The sequence below is a fragment of the Mastigoproctus giganteus genome, chromosome 8 (assembly GCF_048544385.1).
Source record: "Mastigoproctus giganteus isolate SK-2022 chromosome 8, ASM4854438v1, whole genome shotgun sequence".
In the NCBI taxonomy this organism is placed as follows: Eukaryota; Metazoa; Arthropoda; class Arachnida; order Uropygi; family Thelyphonidae; genus Mastigoproctus; species Mastigoproctus giganteus.
The window spans coordinates 153,683,479-153,700,699 of NC_143582.1; the positions used below are offsets into that span (position 1 = coordinate 153,683,479).

Here is a 17,221-nt window from a genome sequence, read left to right on the forward strand (position 1 = left end):
GAGTCTAAGTAGTGTGTATGCAGGGGGCATTGTCAAGTTAATGTTATGTCAAATAGCTGGGTACATTCTTACCACGTGTACGCCATATTCAAAAATTTCATTACTTCATACATGTCCTTGCCACCTTTTCTGACTTCTGTATGGACCATGAATTATCAAACTAATAAAACAAACTGATCTGAGAAAAGATGTAAACCTCCAAAATACTTCCTTGTTCATTTCACAAATATACATTGTCACAGTTCCAAACTCAGTCCTCGTATAGCACGATAGTTGTGTTCCTAGAAACCCTCGTGCAATGCAAAATAGTGCAATATAAATAACAGACCCTATGGGAAAAATAGGGTTAGGTGCCAACCACCCAAGATTGAACACACATTTATAACATTACCAAACACGATAAATAATCGTAATAAAATACGTATTTTATTATGACTATTACGTAATAAAATATTGCTAATTCTTTTGCTTCTATCATAAGCAAACTTGTTCTTTGTTTGATTTTCAATCCAAACAGCTGACAGCTGGTCCATCTCTTCCAATTCTTTGTGTCTTGATCTAATGGATTTTATTACACTTTGAGTTGTTCCTGCTATGAAAGTTGTTTTTATTTTCTCTGCATTCTTTCTAATTCTCGGCATTGCCTCATTTAGGCCTGTAGCATGTTCAATATCACATGTTCTTTCATTTTGCTCTAAGTATTTCACAATTTCATATTTTTTCTCTAACACAGGCGGACTGGCCATAAGTCTTACCGAAGAAACCCTGGTGGGCTGGAGGCCAGAAGTGTGATTTTGGCCATAAATGCTAGTACGAGGCTGCTATAAATTTTCCTGGGTAAGAATTTGACTCAGTCTGCTTCTGTCTATCGATATTGCTTTTCTTTATCTCTCTGAATATGTAATGTCTTCTACAGGATGCTTCTTTTTCACACCTTTTAATTATTTTATTCATTTTTAGGGAATAAAGCACGATTACAAAATGAGGAGGCACGCTTGATACACAAAAACAAAGCTGCACATGTGTAGCAACTGAATAAACAACACCATAAAGGCAGAGACACACTGTTAACACCTCACTAGCTCACATTTTACTAAAGCACATTTCTGGGGGTTACTACCATAAAACAATAAAAACAATTTCCAGTTGCATTTCTGATAGTGGAATCTGTTATAAACTGGTAGTAAACTCTATCTAATTGCATTTGTGATAATTCCGACAGCTGGAATTGTGGGTGTTTATGTTATTATGGTGCAATGTGTTCCCCTTCACTGATCATCATCATCATCATCAGCCATTTTCAATCCACTGCAGGATGAAGGCCTCTCCAGCAACTTTCCAGTTCCTTCTGTTTTGAGCACTGGCCATCCATTTACTACTCAAAAACTCATGAATTTCATCTATCCATCTCCGCCTTTGTCTTCCAGGTTTTCTTCTAGCTCCTCTTGGGTACCATTCTGTTATTTTCTTAGTCCATCTGTCATCATGCCTTCGAGCTATGTGTCCCGCCCAAGACCATTTTAGTTCTTTAGTTTTGATAAGAATGTCCTTTACTTGAGTTTGCTGCCTAATCCATGTGTTTTTCTTCTTATCTAACAGTCTGATTCCCAATATAATTCGTTCCATTCTTCGCTGTGTAGTTCTTAGCTTCTCTTCCATTCTTTTAGTGAGTGCCCAAGTTTCACTTCCATAAGTCATGGTGGGGAGTATACATTGATTCATTATTTTATGTTTCAGACAAACTGGGATATTGCTCTTCAGTATGTGACTATATTTCCTGAATGCTATCCATCCAAAATTTATTCTTCTCTTGACTTCCAGCCATTTATCATTATTACAGCTAATAACTTGTCCCAGATAAGTATATGACTCCACCTTTTCAATTACTGCTCCTTCAATCATTATTTCCCTTTCGGTGGCATACTTGTTCATCATTACTTTTGTTTTAGCCATATTCATCTTTAGTCCAAAATCCTTACTAACTGTGCATAACTGATTAAGATTTTCCTCTAATTCTTTGGGATCGTGGCTTATGACCACAATGTCATCTGCAAATCGTAAATGGTTTAGGTACTCTCCGTTCACATTGACTCCTTTCTGCGACCAGTCTAATCTTCTGAAGGCTTCCTCAAGGGCAGCAGTAAACAGCTTCGGAGATATTGTGTCTCCTTGTCGAACTCCTTTCTCGATTTTAAATTTGCTACTGTCTTTGTCTAGTCTAATAAAGGATGTAGCACTCTCATATATTTTCTTCAAAATCATAATATATGGAGTATCTATGCCTTGTCTTTCCAGTGCCCGAAACATTGCCTTATGCTGTATGGAGTCAAATGCCTTTTCATAATCCACAAATGCCAGGCATAATGGTGTTTTATATTCATTTGCTTTCTCCATTAGCTGTGATATTACTTGAAGGTGATATCACTCTCATATATTTTCTTCAAAATCATAATATATGGGGTATCAATGCCTTGTCTTTCCAGTGCCTGGAACATTGCCTTTTTTTTTTTTTATGAGAACCCCAAACACGAAAGGTATCAAAACCTATAGTACTTAGTACCATGCATGGGTTGAAGGAGAAGTATGGGGAGAGGGGGATGCCGGAAACTTTGCTCTAGAGACTAAACATGGGTTTCGCCACTTCAAGCCTCCAATAAGCAAAGTGGTGGTATTTCACCGGTTGATGAAAGTCATCTACCACCTGATTGGAGTCAAATGCCTTTTCATAATCCACAAATGCCAGGCATAATGGGGTTTTATATTCATTTGCTTTCTCCATTAGCTGTGATATTACATGAAGGTGATCCATAGTTGAGAATCCTGTCCTAAAGCCAGGTTGCTCTTTCGGTTGATTCTCATCAAGTATTCTTTCTAATCTGTTAGTAATGACCCTTGTGAACAACTTGTAAATGTGGGATAACAAGCTAATTGGTCTATAATTTCCAATTTCTGATTTATCTCCTTTCTTATGCAGCAAAACTATGATTGCATTATTCCACTGCTTAGGCGTCACACCTTTTCTAATGCACTTTGTGAAGAGCCTTGCCAGTTTTTGTGTTATGTCTCTTCCTCCCAATTTTAACAACTCTACAGTAACTTCATCTTCCCCCGGGGCTTTCTGGTTCTTCATTTTCTTCAATGCATGTTCTACCTCATCAGGAAGAATATTGGGTATGTCGTATGTGTTCGTACTTTGCAATCCATCTTCCCCACTGCTGGCATCATTCCCCTGCTCCTTGTATAATTCTCTATAGTAGTCTTCTGCTATTTGAATTATGCCTTCTCTGCTCTTTATAAGTACACCATCGCTATTCTTCAGTTTCAGTATCATTTGTCTTTCTGTATTACTGCTCATGGCTGCTGATTTAAATCCTTTGTTTTCCCTTAATGCTTGTTCTACTTTTCTTGTGTTAAATCTTCTTATGTCCTCTCTGAGTCTCTTTCTAATGGCTTTGCATAACTCAGTACACTCAATTTTCTCCCTGTCAGTGTTTTTCTTGCTTTTCATTTGTCGTCTTCGGTTCATCATGACAAGTGTTTCTTGACTAATTTTTTTCTTCTTTGGATTTCTTTTTCCCTATAGGTTTCTTGGGCTTTATCACTTTCAAAAAGTTGTAATATTCCTCATCGATATCTTGGTCCTCAGCAGTCTGCAGAAGCTCATACTTGTTCTTAAGTTCCAGTACATATTGCTTTTTCATCTCTTCTGTTATCTCAAAGTCCTTTGTATTATTTATTCGAGTCAGTTTTTTCCTTTCCTTTCCTACATCTATATAAAGTGTACATCTTACCATTCTGTGATCACTTCCAACATTTACCTTATTCAGGACGGTAACATCATTCACAATATATCTTCTGTTAGTGAGGATGAAGTCGATTTCATTAGTTGTTAATCCATTTGGACTCTTCCATGTCCACTTTCTGTTCACCCTTTTCTTGAAAAAAAGTGTTCATTACTGACATTCCTTGAGATTCTGCAAATTCCACAAGTCTTTCACCTCTTTTATTTCTTTCACCAATTCCAAAATTTCCTATAGTTCCTCTTTCTGCACTGTTTTGCCTTTTTCCAACCTTAGCATTGAAGTCCCCCATAATAATAGTGTAGTGGGTTTTCTGCTCGTCTAGAAGACTCTCAATTTCAGTGTACATTTCTTCAACCTCTTCATCATCATGGCTCGATGTTGGTGCATCAATCATTATACTGATATAAAACATAAATACATTTTCAGAATCTCCTCTCCATTCCTATCATGTTGCGTTCAGTTGGGGTGATTCCGCATTCGACTGCCATTTCTTGTAAACACAAAGGAGAATCGTGCATAAGTGAATTCGGTTCGTGTTATATAATTCCCCTATTTATAAATCGTGTATGTTCGAACTCGCGTAGTGTAAACACATGTAATATGGGGACTGACTGTAAAGATATATTAAGCACAAATTTACACTTTATTACCTTACCAAAATTAAATGATACTTGAAAATCGGAAGAATATTTTCCACAGATTAGCAAAATAAAAATAAATTTATGCTTATGTGCATTACAGTAATTAATAAGTACTGTAATATGTACATACTAACTAGTTGATATTTCTGTTCACTGACATTTGTGGGGGGGGGTTAAAATTTAAAACAGTAAAAAAGATAAGCAATCAATAACACAGAACATGGCTCGCACAAATTGCAACTAACATGATATGTGCAAGTGAGAATGGAGTAACAAGTTGGGAAGCTTAAAAACTAGGAATGAACAGAAGATTCTGAAAAGTTATGTTTTTTTATATGATTGAAGAGTTCATGGAAGGAGAAACACAATTCACCATAATAATGTAAAAACCCACAGAATTTTGGCTGTTGGTATTATCGCAAATTCAATAAGACCGAGTTTACTATCCATTTATAATAGATTGCATTAACAGAAAAGCCCCATAAACCAGAAACTGCTAATTGTTTTTATTGTTTTATGGTTGTGACCTCCAGAAATCCAACCTGACCACATAATATGGTTGGAGACAATTGTAGGGTAATCTCGAGTGCTGCAGTCTCCTGCCCTGATTAAACCGCATGTTGTCCCAGTTAAGCAGAGAAAACCCTGGCTACTTTTTTTCTCGATTAGGTTCTGTTCTTTAAGATTTTTCCAAATAAATGGCTGCCCCGATTAAGAGGTGGCCCAAATAACTGGAATCCACTGTTGTTGTTATTTGGTTTTTAGGAGCATTAGCAACTAAGGCCATATTGTTCCGGGGATATGCAGCGTGGTCATTCCCTGACCTTTCCGCATCTTCTGTATTTGGATGTCATGGTCACGGGCTGAAACCCCGGTCTAATCAAGAAGCATGTGCTATGCACTGCCGCTCCTGCCCACCTGGCTACGGAGGCGCCCGGAATCAACTGTATTAGTATTAATAGCGGCAAATGATGCAAGAAAGCAAGCTTATGCAACAGCAGCCAAAAAAGTAAAAAAAAAAAAAAAACCATTTCACTTATCCATTCCCTCCTTGTTGAAGGACAGTACAGTTTTTAATCACTGGGGTCACCTGTGGGGTTAGGTTGGTTGCTAGAAGGCAGATGCTCATTGGACAGTAATGTTTGATAAGATCATAAATATCGCTACGTAGATATCTACATTTTCAATGTACAGTGTTCCATTATTTGGATTTAGAGATTGTTTATGATTCTGTCTGTTTGTAGTGTTTTAGTTTCATATTTTTGTGTTTTTGAAAGGCAGGGCATCCAATGCCCTAGATCTGAGATTGGCTCATCGTGAAGGGGTACTAATATTGATATTCGTATTTGCTGAGCATGCAAATAAAATAATTAATTTTATATTGCTCTGTAGGTGTCTGCTGTGGAAATGAGAGTGCAGATTGAACACAATCAGTAACTGACCAGGATGAAGGTAGAGTCACAGCTATTTGTGTTGCTATAAACTGGTATTTCTGGGTTGCTGCAGCATAAGTGAGTTTTGGCACATTGTACACAGCTTGCTTCCTAGATTCCTGATAGGTAACCTTTGTTCAACCTTGTATTTTTGTATTACAGTTCACAGGCATCTGAGTAGGCTGGATGCTGGTCTTTAGAATTTGAACATGGCAGCATTTCTGCAGTGCAGTCATGTGCAAACTGACTGCACTGCACTGACTGCAGTGCAGTCAGTTTGCACATGGGCTTCCGCTTGGAACTCGAGGGAAATTTCTAGAAGAGCATACATATTACTGTATGATATTTGAAATTAAGCATTCATTAAGTTACTAAAATTTCAGTACATCTTTCAGTGGAGATATGATATAACCAAATTTTGGTATTTTTGGAATCAGCAGATCAATTTCCTTTAGAATCTGCAACTATGAAAAAAATTATTTTTTGGCCAGTGAGTGTAAATGTAAATTTTATTATTATTTTTTTCCTCATGCAGCAAAAGCCTGTAACTTCCTTGCAATATATGGCTAATATTAATGCAAGTGCAGAGCTACCTCTATAGGTCTGACACAACAAAACTAAATAATTATGGAAGATTACTATAGTAATCTTCCCTTAAAACTAAAGCTACAGAGAGCACCTAGAGTGAAATGAATATACTGTACGGTCCTCATCTTATTACAAGAATTTCCCCACAAGGTTTTTCAATGAATTCTCTAATTTTCAGGAAGGGTGGAGTGCAAAAATCACCAGTATTACTCCTTACATAAGTAGAAAGCAATATTGGAAGATTTTTCCCTCCACACTTTCATATAAAGCACTGACATCTGAATTTTCCATGGAAAAGAGTGATTTTAACTTGAATCAGAAGAAAGATTAGCCATTTATTGTAATACGATTTATCTTTTCTGATATTCCTAGTCACTAACTGGGAAATCAATTGTATTTTTAAAGTCAAATAAGTTCTGATGGAATCAACAACTATTTTTCTTGTATAAATAAAATCATCTACAGTTAATCACTGTGTCAACACAGCTATTAGAAATAATTTTTTTTTATTTTCAGATTAAATTTAATTTCTTAAATTTTTATTCACAATTTTTTCTACTTCTTCACTTCACTGTCATTTATTTGAATGGTATCAAAGTGTCCAAAAAAATGAAATTTTTACATGCTTTTAGACATAAAATATAACTTACCTGCTCACTTCTTGCTTGCTGTAACAAAATTTCCATAGAGGTTAGACGAATCATTACTTCATCCATTGTCTGCTGAAGTTTGATGACTGCAGAAGACAGATGCTCCTCCACATCAGAAGATTTCAATGTTGCTATATTTTTTCTGATTCCTTTATATTCATGTCTGTCATCCTTTACATTTATGTGTCTTGTAGCACATGTATGTCCACAAGGGGTTTTTAACCCTCTCAAGCTACCAATTTTGTCTGATTTTAATACACAAAAAAAAAAAAAAAAAAAAAAAACACACATATATATATATATAATAAGAACATATAAATATGATAATTTTAAAGGAGAAAACTACTAAATAATGATTACAGAATAAAAGACAAGGTCAGTGCCATCAAGAATCAAATGGAAAGATCTGTCTTGAACTTTTGCAAGATAATTTAAAGCTGGAAGATAGGAATCAACCTTTTAGTTGAAAAACCAAATGATTACATCTAACCATTCTTTTCAGCTAAAAGGTTTATTTCTAACTTTAGGTTATAGCCACTTGGGTCTTCAGTCAAGTGCAATAATAAAAGAAAATAATTAATAAAAATTTTATATACAAATATAGACAAAATATGCAACCAGTTATAAATAAAACATTAAAAAAGTTTTTTTTTTTTTTTTTTTTTTTCCTACCAGTAAGCTGTTAAATTATATTGTAATAATAGGCTAACTATTAGCCTACTCTGCTTAGCTACCTTGGTGATACAACATTCAAAAAACAGACTGTTTTGCCAATTATTGTTTAAATAATTGGCAAATGGTGCTGGTGCCTGTCATTCAATGCATTCGGTTTACAACTGGTATCAGCTTTCAGTCTTACTCTATCAAATGATGGAGGTGTATTAAACATATTAGGAAGAAGAAATATACTTAAAAATATGAATTTAGAATGACAAGTACCATCACCATTTTGGCTGAAATTATTAGATGAAAAAACACAGAAGTTAAGAATGGTGATAAAATAAGAAAGAAAGGATTAAAATTGGTACATTATGTGAATGAATCATCTCGTGAATATTCAAATAGGCCTCTGGGGTTGGGAATATTCATATTCACAATAACTGTACAATCCTACAATGTACCGTTATTAAATAAATGTTGTGTTGTATTAAGATAATAATGATACAAATGAAATAAAATAAATAGAATGAATAATATAATTACACCGGATAAAACTGAAAATATAAGATAACTTCTGTACAACAGAATATAAAACTTTTAAAATACAATAAAATAAAATAAAATATGTAGATAAAACACAGGATAAAAGCAATAAAACACTGATAAAAGTGCTAAAATACTGAAGCTTATCGTACAGCACATCCTTAAATATCAGTAGGCTCATGGTTCACAGCACGTGTTTCTACAGGAGCATGGGCAGTATTCTCCGCATATGGACTGGAACCGGAAATGGCTCGGGAGCATGTCAGGCGGAACCGTTCATCCTGTCTCTATTAATAGCGTTGCTCTCAGGGGAGTAAATCTGCAAGCTCTGAAACACTTGCAGTCTCAAAATCTGTGTGCCCAGTCGACGATAACAGCTTTGTCGGGAGAGATCTGATGGTGCTCCTCCCAAAAATGTTCTGCCACAGCAGACCTCCCATAAGCTGCAGTCTTTATCATGCTCATATGCTTCCCCATAAGATCTTTAAACCAACGCTTTGTTTCACCAACATAACATTCCCCATAATCCAGGCATCTTATCTCATATACGATCCCACTTGTACATTCTATTGGTATCTGATCCTTAACCTGTTACACAACTGTGTGCAACCTCCGCCCTGGTAACTGCACACAGCATGTCTGGCAATCATGCAACACCCGAGCTATATGCTCGGTTAGGCCCGGATAGTAGGGAATGTATGCAGTGGCAACGGGTGTAAATGACTCTCTACGTCTGTGCTCTGCTTCTCATATATATTTATCTATGATCCTCTGGGGGGTAGCTGATTTTCTGAGATCTGCTGTGACACGTTTAATTTCTTCTTTTCTATCCTCAGAGGTGCTGCAATGGGACCCAGCCCTATCCAATAATGCCCTAATGACGCTGTTCTTGTGATGGTTGGTTTGTGAGATATTGTAATGTGTGTATTGGCCCCGGCACATGGGTTTCCTATATACACTGGTTTTCACTCTAGGGCCTTCTTTACATACCAACACATCAAGGAAAGGGAGGGTACCCTCTAATTCCACCTCCGAAGTGAACTGAATAAATGGGACAAAGCTATTGAGGAAACCAAGCACCTCATCCTCTCTCCCACTACGAATAATTGTAAACGTATCGTCGCCGCATCGTTTTCATACGTGCGTGGGGAGAACCGACCCATCAAAAATTCTGGATTCTAGCTCCTCCATTCGAGTACCACCATGGTGTTTCAAACCACAATGATTAAGCAGATTCATGGTGCAGCAATGGGCTCCCCTATTAGTGCTGTCATAGCAAATTTAGATATGGAGCAGCTCGAATCCAGGATTTCTTATTAGGGCATTAGTGGATAGGGCTGGGTCCCATTGCAACACCTCTGAGGATAGAAAAGAAGAAATTCAATGTGTCACAGCAGATCTCAGAAAATGCGGCTACCCCCCAGAGGATCATAGATAAATGTATCCAGAAGCGGGGCACGGACGTAGAGAGCCGTTTACACCCGTTGCCACCGCATTCATTCCCTACTATCCGGGCCTAACTGAGCGTATAACTCGGGTGTTGCACAAATGCCAGACAAGCTGTGTGCAGCTACCAGGGCAGAGGTTGCACACAGTTGTGTCACAAGTTAAGGATGTCATATCTATGGAATGTGTAAGTGGGGTAGTATATAAGATAAGATGCCCGGATTGCGGGGAAATGTTATGTTGGTGAAACAAAGTGTCAGTTTAAAGTTAGTATGGGGGAGCATATGAGTGTGATAAAGACTGCGGATTATGGGAGGTCTGCTATGGCAGAACATTTTTGGGTGGAGCATCATCAAATCTCTCCCGATGAAGTTGTTATCATCGACCGGGCACACAGATTTTGGGACCACAAGTGGCTCGAGAGCTTGGGGATTTGCTCCTCTGAGAGCAACTCTATTAATAGAGATGGGAATCTGCATTCATTCCCTCTTCGAAGCTGTGGTTCTTGGACGGGATGAATGGTTCCACCTGGCATGCTCCTGAGCCATTTCCAGTTCCAGTGCACATGGGGAGAATACTGCCCATGCTCCTGTATAAACACATACTGTGAACCATGAGCCTGCTGATATTTAAGGATGTGCTGTATGATAAGTTTCACTGTAGAAAAAGGAGGCGGACGCCTCTGAAAGCTTCAGTATTTTAGCGCTTTTATTGGTGTTTTATTGCTTTTATCCTGTGTTTTATCTACATTGTTTATTTTATTTTATTGTATTTTAAAAGTTTTATATTCTATTGTACAGAAGTTATCTTGTATTTTCAGTTTTATCCGGTATAATTATATTATTCATTCTATTTATTTTATTTAATTTGTATCATTATTATCTTAATACACACAATGTTTACTTAATAAAGGTTGGGGTAGGATTGTACAGTTATTATGGATCTTGTGAATATGTCAATATGTGAATCATCTTTTATCTGTTCTTGCACTGATAAAAGATGATTCACAAATATTAGTATAAGTATAGGCCAAAAGATGCAAGGAAGCTAAGCTCTGCTGCATCATCCAAAGAAAACAAAAAAAAAAAAAAAAAAAAAATTTGTCTATACAATTTGTACTCCGCCATCCACTAGAAGGTACTAATCCAGTTTCCCCTAACCCTCAAGAGATTGTCAACTTCACCATCCTAGGAAGGCAGTTTATTCTAGTGATTGTCAACACACTGATTAAAGATCAGTGTTGTCAGAGGACAGGTGAGAAGCTTTTCCCAGGCTTCAACTACTATAACAGTGTGCTTCCCCTATGGAAAATATATAAATATTTTCTATACTTATTAATGATATTAGTGATGGTATATCATGCTTAATGTCGAAGTTTGGATGATATAAAGGTTGGCAGGGTGGTTAATGACAGTAATCAAGTACCACAACAAGATCTAGAAAAATTAAGCAGATGGGCTAAGAAATGGTGGATAAAGCTTAAAACTGACAAACTCAGAGTACTGCATGTGGGTAGCAATAATCTCAGATTAACATACCAACCATGTGGTACTACACTTAGTGCAGCATAGTGGAGAATGAAAAAAGACCTGGGGTTAATGTGCTGTCAGATATGAAGTTCTCTGAACAGTACAGACAGGCTGCTAGGATGGGGAGGGTTTTGTCAATGATATACAGGAATTTTGCTAACAGAGTAAGGAGATTATTAATCCATTGTATAAGGCACTGGTCAGATCACAGCTTGAGTTCTGCATCCAGGTCTGGATGCCTCATTTTAGGAAGAATGTAGAGCTGCTGGAACGAATATAGAGAAGGACAAAGGGATGCTCTTAAGGCTTTGAATGGCTTGAGAAAAATCAATGCTGATGGGATTCTTCCTCTTGCTCAGACTATGAACATGAGGAGGGATATAACTTGAAATTGAGGAAGGATGGTTGCAGAATAACTGTGTGGAAGTTGTCCTTCAGCCAATGCATGGTTGAGTGCTGGAACAAGCTAACATCTATTGTTGTGGAAGTGGATAGTTTTAATAAATTTAAGGAAGGATTTGAAAAACTATTGGTGGAGATGGATTGGTGAAATGGGATTTTTTTTTTTTTTTTTTTTTTTTTGGCTGACGCCGTATAAGCCTGCTTTCTTGCATCATTTGCCACTATTAATATTAAAATTAATTAGCATGTAGCGATACTGCCAGTGGTAATTAATCATGTGGAGTTGGGTGCAAGAGTTATACTTAAATGGCACTAAGTATACAAAGACTCTTCAGAAAACCTTTTAATGGAAACACAAAATGAACAAATTTATTCTTACCGTGTGATTTGAGCTTCTTTGTTATGGAATTAAAGCTATTAGTTTTATTACTATGATTAAGCATCTGTTGTCCTTCAACTTGCATTGTTGATTGTCCCAAATATTCAGGATATAAGAAACTGTCTGGTAATTCTTCTCTATCTCTACCAGTAGAATAGGAAGAATGACTCATGCCAGCCTAAAATGATAAATGGGAGGGAGAAAAAATCAACTTTACATATACAAGTTTAATGTCATGTCTAATTAGCAACCACTGAGGTATAATTATAATCAGTATTATACTGTGTAAATAAACTGTAAAAAAAAAAAAAAAAAGTTATAATGAAATAAATACTGCTTCAACCAATAAGACAGTCAAAATAAGTAAAGCTTTATTAAAATAAGTTAAGTACACAAATGCTGAAAGATAAAATAAAATATGAAAATAAATACACTATGTACAAATTAAAACTGAAATTATATATAGCCAATAAATATACAAAAATAATAAAAGATAAACTATTAATATAAAGAGAATAAAACTGATAAAACATGCATGAAAATAAAAGTGATAAAATAAGCACAAAGTAGTTTTTAAGGTAATGAGCCTCTTTATCAACTTAAACAAGATATATGACAACAAGTCCTTATATTATGCAGAGGTATAACCTTGCCCATGCATTAACAACAACAGGTGTTACTGGATGTTGTGGTCCATCGTTCTGGTCATAGTTTAGTTGCCTCAGTTTACAGAAAGCCTATGTGTCGGGGGCAGTTTACTTACTAGAAATCTGTTCATGCCCTGGGGCATCTTTGTAGCATGGCAAGGGCACTGTTCAATCATCAAGATCGCATTGTGACTATGCTACAGATAGGGAGGCTGAGTTTGCCAGAATCAGGATGGATCTGTCCAAATGCAGATCCCCCCCCCCTCTTGTTCTGGATAAGTTTCAACTAAATGTTAGTGGTGGATCTATTTCCCACCACAATCGGGATGGTTCCCTCATTTTTACTGCTTACATTCCCACCATCCAGACATTTTTGAACACCTTGCCAGGGTGTTGCACCATTACTGTATTGTATGTGTGCAGTTTCCCTGAAAGGAGATTATAGTCGATGTTGCTAAAAGTAAACTTGACTTTTCCACTATTGCATCGTGCAAATGTGGTTTATCATATTATTTGCCTGGATTGTAGGGTTTGTTATACCAGTGAGTCGGAACAAGATTATGTGATTGTGTCTCTAAACATGAGGGGGCTATTTGCCAGGCTGATTTTGCCAACTCAGCTATTGTGGAACATTATCGGTGTGAGCAGCATTTTAATTACGATTCATGGCCCAGAGTTGAAATATGACTGTGCCCATGATTCTCATCATCTCTCATGGTTCGATGGCCCTCCATATAGCTATGGCAGGTCCCACCATTAATTGCAATGCTGGGAACCGCATACATCCTATTATGGAGCTGTTATTTTACATCATGACGAGAGATGGTGAGTTAAAAACAGGGCTAGTGTATGCTGTTGTTGTTATTTGGTTTTTAGGAGCATTAGCAACTAAGCATATTGCTCCGGGATATGCGGTGGTCATTCCCTGACCTTTCCGCATCCTCTGTATTTGGTGGTGACGGGTTCGAACCCCCGGTCTAATCAAGAAACATGTGCTACGCACTGCTGCTCCTTCCCACCTGGCTACGGAGGCGCCTGGGCTGGTGTATGCCACACCATTCCCAAGGAGTCTGTCTGACAGTTGAGTATTTTATTGTTTCCCTTCCTTCTTTTCCTTTCTTTTCACCACACAATCCACACCTGTTGTTGTTAATGAATGCATGCGCAAGGCTACACCTCTGCATGATAAGAACTTGTTACCATATATCTTGTTTAAGTTGATAAAAGACTCATCGCCTTGAAAGTTACTTTGTGCTTATTTTATCACTTTAATTTTCATACATGTGTTATATTTATTGGCTGTATATAATTTCAGTTTTAATTATTATAAGTTTCACATTTATTTCATTATTACTATTCCTGGTGCTCACAGCTTGTTCTTGAAAAAAAAAAAAAAAAAAAAAGTTACAAGATCAGTAAACCCATAATATAAACCAGCAGTATTTAGCAAAAAAAAAAAGCTTGAAAACCAGTCTATAACAAAAGCTACGAGAATAAGCAATTTCCAATTATAATCAGAACAGTACCATTTAGGGTAAAAACCTGTTTGGTATCTATGGAATGGCAAGATATCAAGTCTGAAAGCAGTGAATGAAATGATATTTTAATTAGGATCCAGCATACTTGTATATCATCAAAATTTCATAGCCAGCAGTGACTGATATTGATAGAAGAAAACTTGATTATGAGTGAGATAAAAATAGAGGCAAGACTAATGATTTAATTCCACCCTAGAGGTTCTCAATATTGTAGTTATATAGAAAGCGAGCCATAAGTCACTTAAATACTTTTATTTCAATATTTCAAGAGAAAGGAAGGAAACTAATTTACCTGTCATTGATTAACCCTATCAGAAGCAAGGTTTCTTTTTTCTTTTCCCCATGTAATTTGAAGTTTGTAAAAAATTAGAAAACTCTGTACATTAATGACTTATGATATTAATTTATTCTTATTTTGATACAAAGGAATATTACATACACATATGAAATCTAATAATATGAAATTACTCCAAAGCATGGCACACTTCAAAACAGAGGAAAAGGAAAAAAACAGCCATGCTGCACACAAACACAAAATATATATATGGCAAAGTATATAAATATATACAAGTAAATCCTGTTATGGCACTTTGAAGGGACTGGCTCTAAAGAGCATTATACGTGGGAATGGGAGCTTCATGGGACCAGAAGGTAAAAAGAACATTAAATGTGGGAGAATTATAATGGAAGTTTACTGTATATACCTGCTAACAATAGGTCTAGCAATAGTATAGAAATCGACTTATTCAATATATATACATTGCTGAATTAGTGGATTTCTATTCCATCTTATGGTTTAATCTCATCTTATACATAACATAAGATGTAAATTATATAGAACATAAAATAAAAATCTCATAAAGCTGAATGCAGTTATCATATCTGTGCTATGTCATTGATGCAACAGTTACTAAGGCCATAATGCACTTATTACAGTCTTAGTTGGTACAGGTTTGGTCTATTAAACTGGTGGATTCAGATAAGATGGAATATTTGTTTATCATTTTTAGTAAAGTGAAAAGATTATTAATGTACTGTCGGTCTCCCAGAATCTCATCTACACTATGTTGTGCAAACAAAAACAGCATGGAAGTGCTAGTAGCTTGAGTGCAATTTTTATTGCTGGAGAAATAGTTACAGCAGAGAGAGAGAGAGAGAGAGAGAGAGAGAGAGAGAGAGAGAGAGAGAGAGAGAGAGAGAGAGAGAGAGAGAGAGAGAGAGAGAGAGAGAGAGAGAGAGAGAGAGATTGGGTGGGGGGATATTATGAATGAAATCTGACTGTTGATCAGACTTCATTCATAATATGAATGAAGGTTCTTAAATACGAACCCACACATTGCACTAGAACATCCTAAATCACTATCGAGCTAGAGTCGGAAAATGCCCTCTCCTTTCTGGATGTTCTAGTGTGATGCATGGGCTCACATTTAAGAACCACAGTCTATCATAAGCCAATGTGTACTGGCCAATTCACCCACTACAAATTGACACATGCCCCAACCAGCTTCTCACTACCACACGTGCGTACCCTATTCGCCCATCCTGAACCCATCCAGCTCCACAGATGACAGGCGCAACGAAATTTCGAAAGTGAAAACAGGTCTATCTAACCGTAGCTACCCTGCCTGTGCCCTGGACAAATGTGATCTGCAGGCTAGTGAACTTGCCGCACCCCAGAGCCTCCCACAATGATGACATGATCTTGATTGCCTTTATCCCTTATTACACTGGCATCTCACAATGCCTCTATACGATTCTACGTGCTCACTGGATAAAATGCTTACAGCTTCTTGGTGGAAAACTGTGATCCCTTCTCTCGAGGGTAAAAACATCCATCCCCTCCTTATTACGCGTTGGCTTGGTATATCACATTGCCTGCCGTGACTGCGGTATTTGAAACATCGGTGAATCCACCAGGTGGCTCCAAGACCAGATCTCGGAACATGAGAGGGCCACCCGATCTGCTGATTCCGAGCACTATGCAGTAGCAGAGCACTATTGGCCCTGTCAACGTGACCTTGATCCACACCATTGTGATATTGAAATCATCGACCACTCACACAATTACCACCACCGAGTATGGCTCAAATCACTCCATATATCTGGTTATCATAATACTTTTAACTACAACAAAGGCATATGCATACATCCAATCATGGAGGCGGTTATCCTGCAATGTTTATGTAGAGTGTGCACGCACCCCACATGCACACTCTACATTTGCAACTGCAAGCATCTAGTTTTAACCAGTGATTGTCCCTATTGTTGCTTGCACTCGTGTCATTCTTCATTTGCCTTACATTACCACACCTGGACATTATTTGTTTCATAATAACGTTTATGTTCAAGCTGATTAAGAGTCCCTCACACTCGAAAGCTATTTTGCTTTATTTTATTTATTCATTTAGTTTACCTTCATTTTGTACCTGTAGTTTATTTTATTAAAGGTTACTACCTTGTTTGTACCTGCAATTTCATTATTTACTATTTCCATTCCTCTGGTGGAGAACAATATTCATAATTCCTATACTATGGATCCTGGAGCAAGAAGCCTATTTAGTTTTAAACATTGTTATTATTTCCAAAATAATATAAGCAGATGTGAAAATTTATTTTTAGGAAGCTCCAGGCATTCCTGACTTGCATGCTCTATCAAAAGAAATCCAAGAACAAGTTAAATTTACAATGGCCAAAACCTTGTCTAAAAGTTCTAATCACTAAAATTGTCTGTCCTCCAAAGCTTATTGTTTTACTAATATTTGTTCACTTCACAAAAGAGGAGGCAACTTGATATTTTATATTCAGTTCGCAACATAAGCTATACACAAACATCAAGTTAGTTCACAGTCAGGCCTCGCATAACGCGAGTTCGATTAATGCATTTTTCAGTTTCCACTATTTGAAAAAATTATAACACTTTTCGCTTTACATGATGCAAACTTGCAGTTAATGTGATATTTTT

The 17,221-nt window shown here is 36.8% G+C and overlaps 1 protein-coding gene across 1 annotated transcript in view; it reads right to left on the reverse strand.

The window, feature by feature from the left end:
* Positions 1-17,221, reverse strand: part of LOC150081931 (acyl-CoA-binding domain-containing protein 5-like) — a 126,501-nt gene that overhangs the window by 2,241 nt on the left and 107,039 nt on the right. Inside the window, exons 6-7 of the mRNA XM_090380369.1 lie at positions 12,075-12,252; positions 7,116-7,360 (exon numbers count right to left, since the gene is read on the reverse strand). Coding sequence (XP_090236495.1) covers positions 7,116-7,360; positions 12,075-12,252 — 423 coding nt within the window. The remainder of the gene's footprint in view (positions 1-7,115; positions 7,361-12,074; positions 12,253-17,221) is intronic.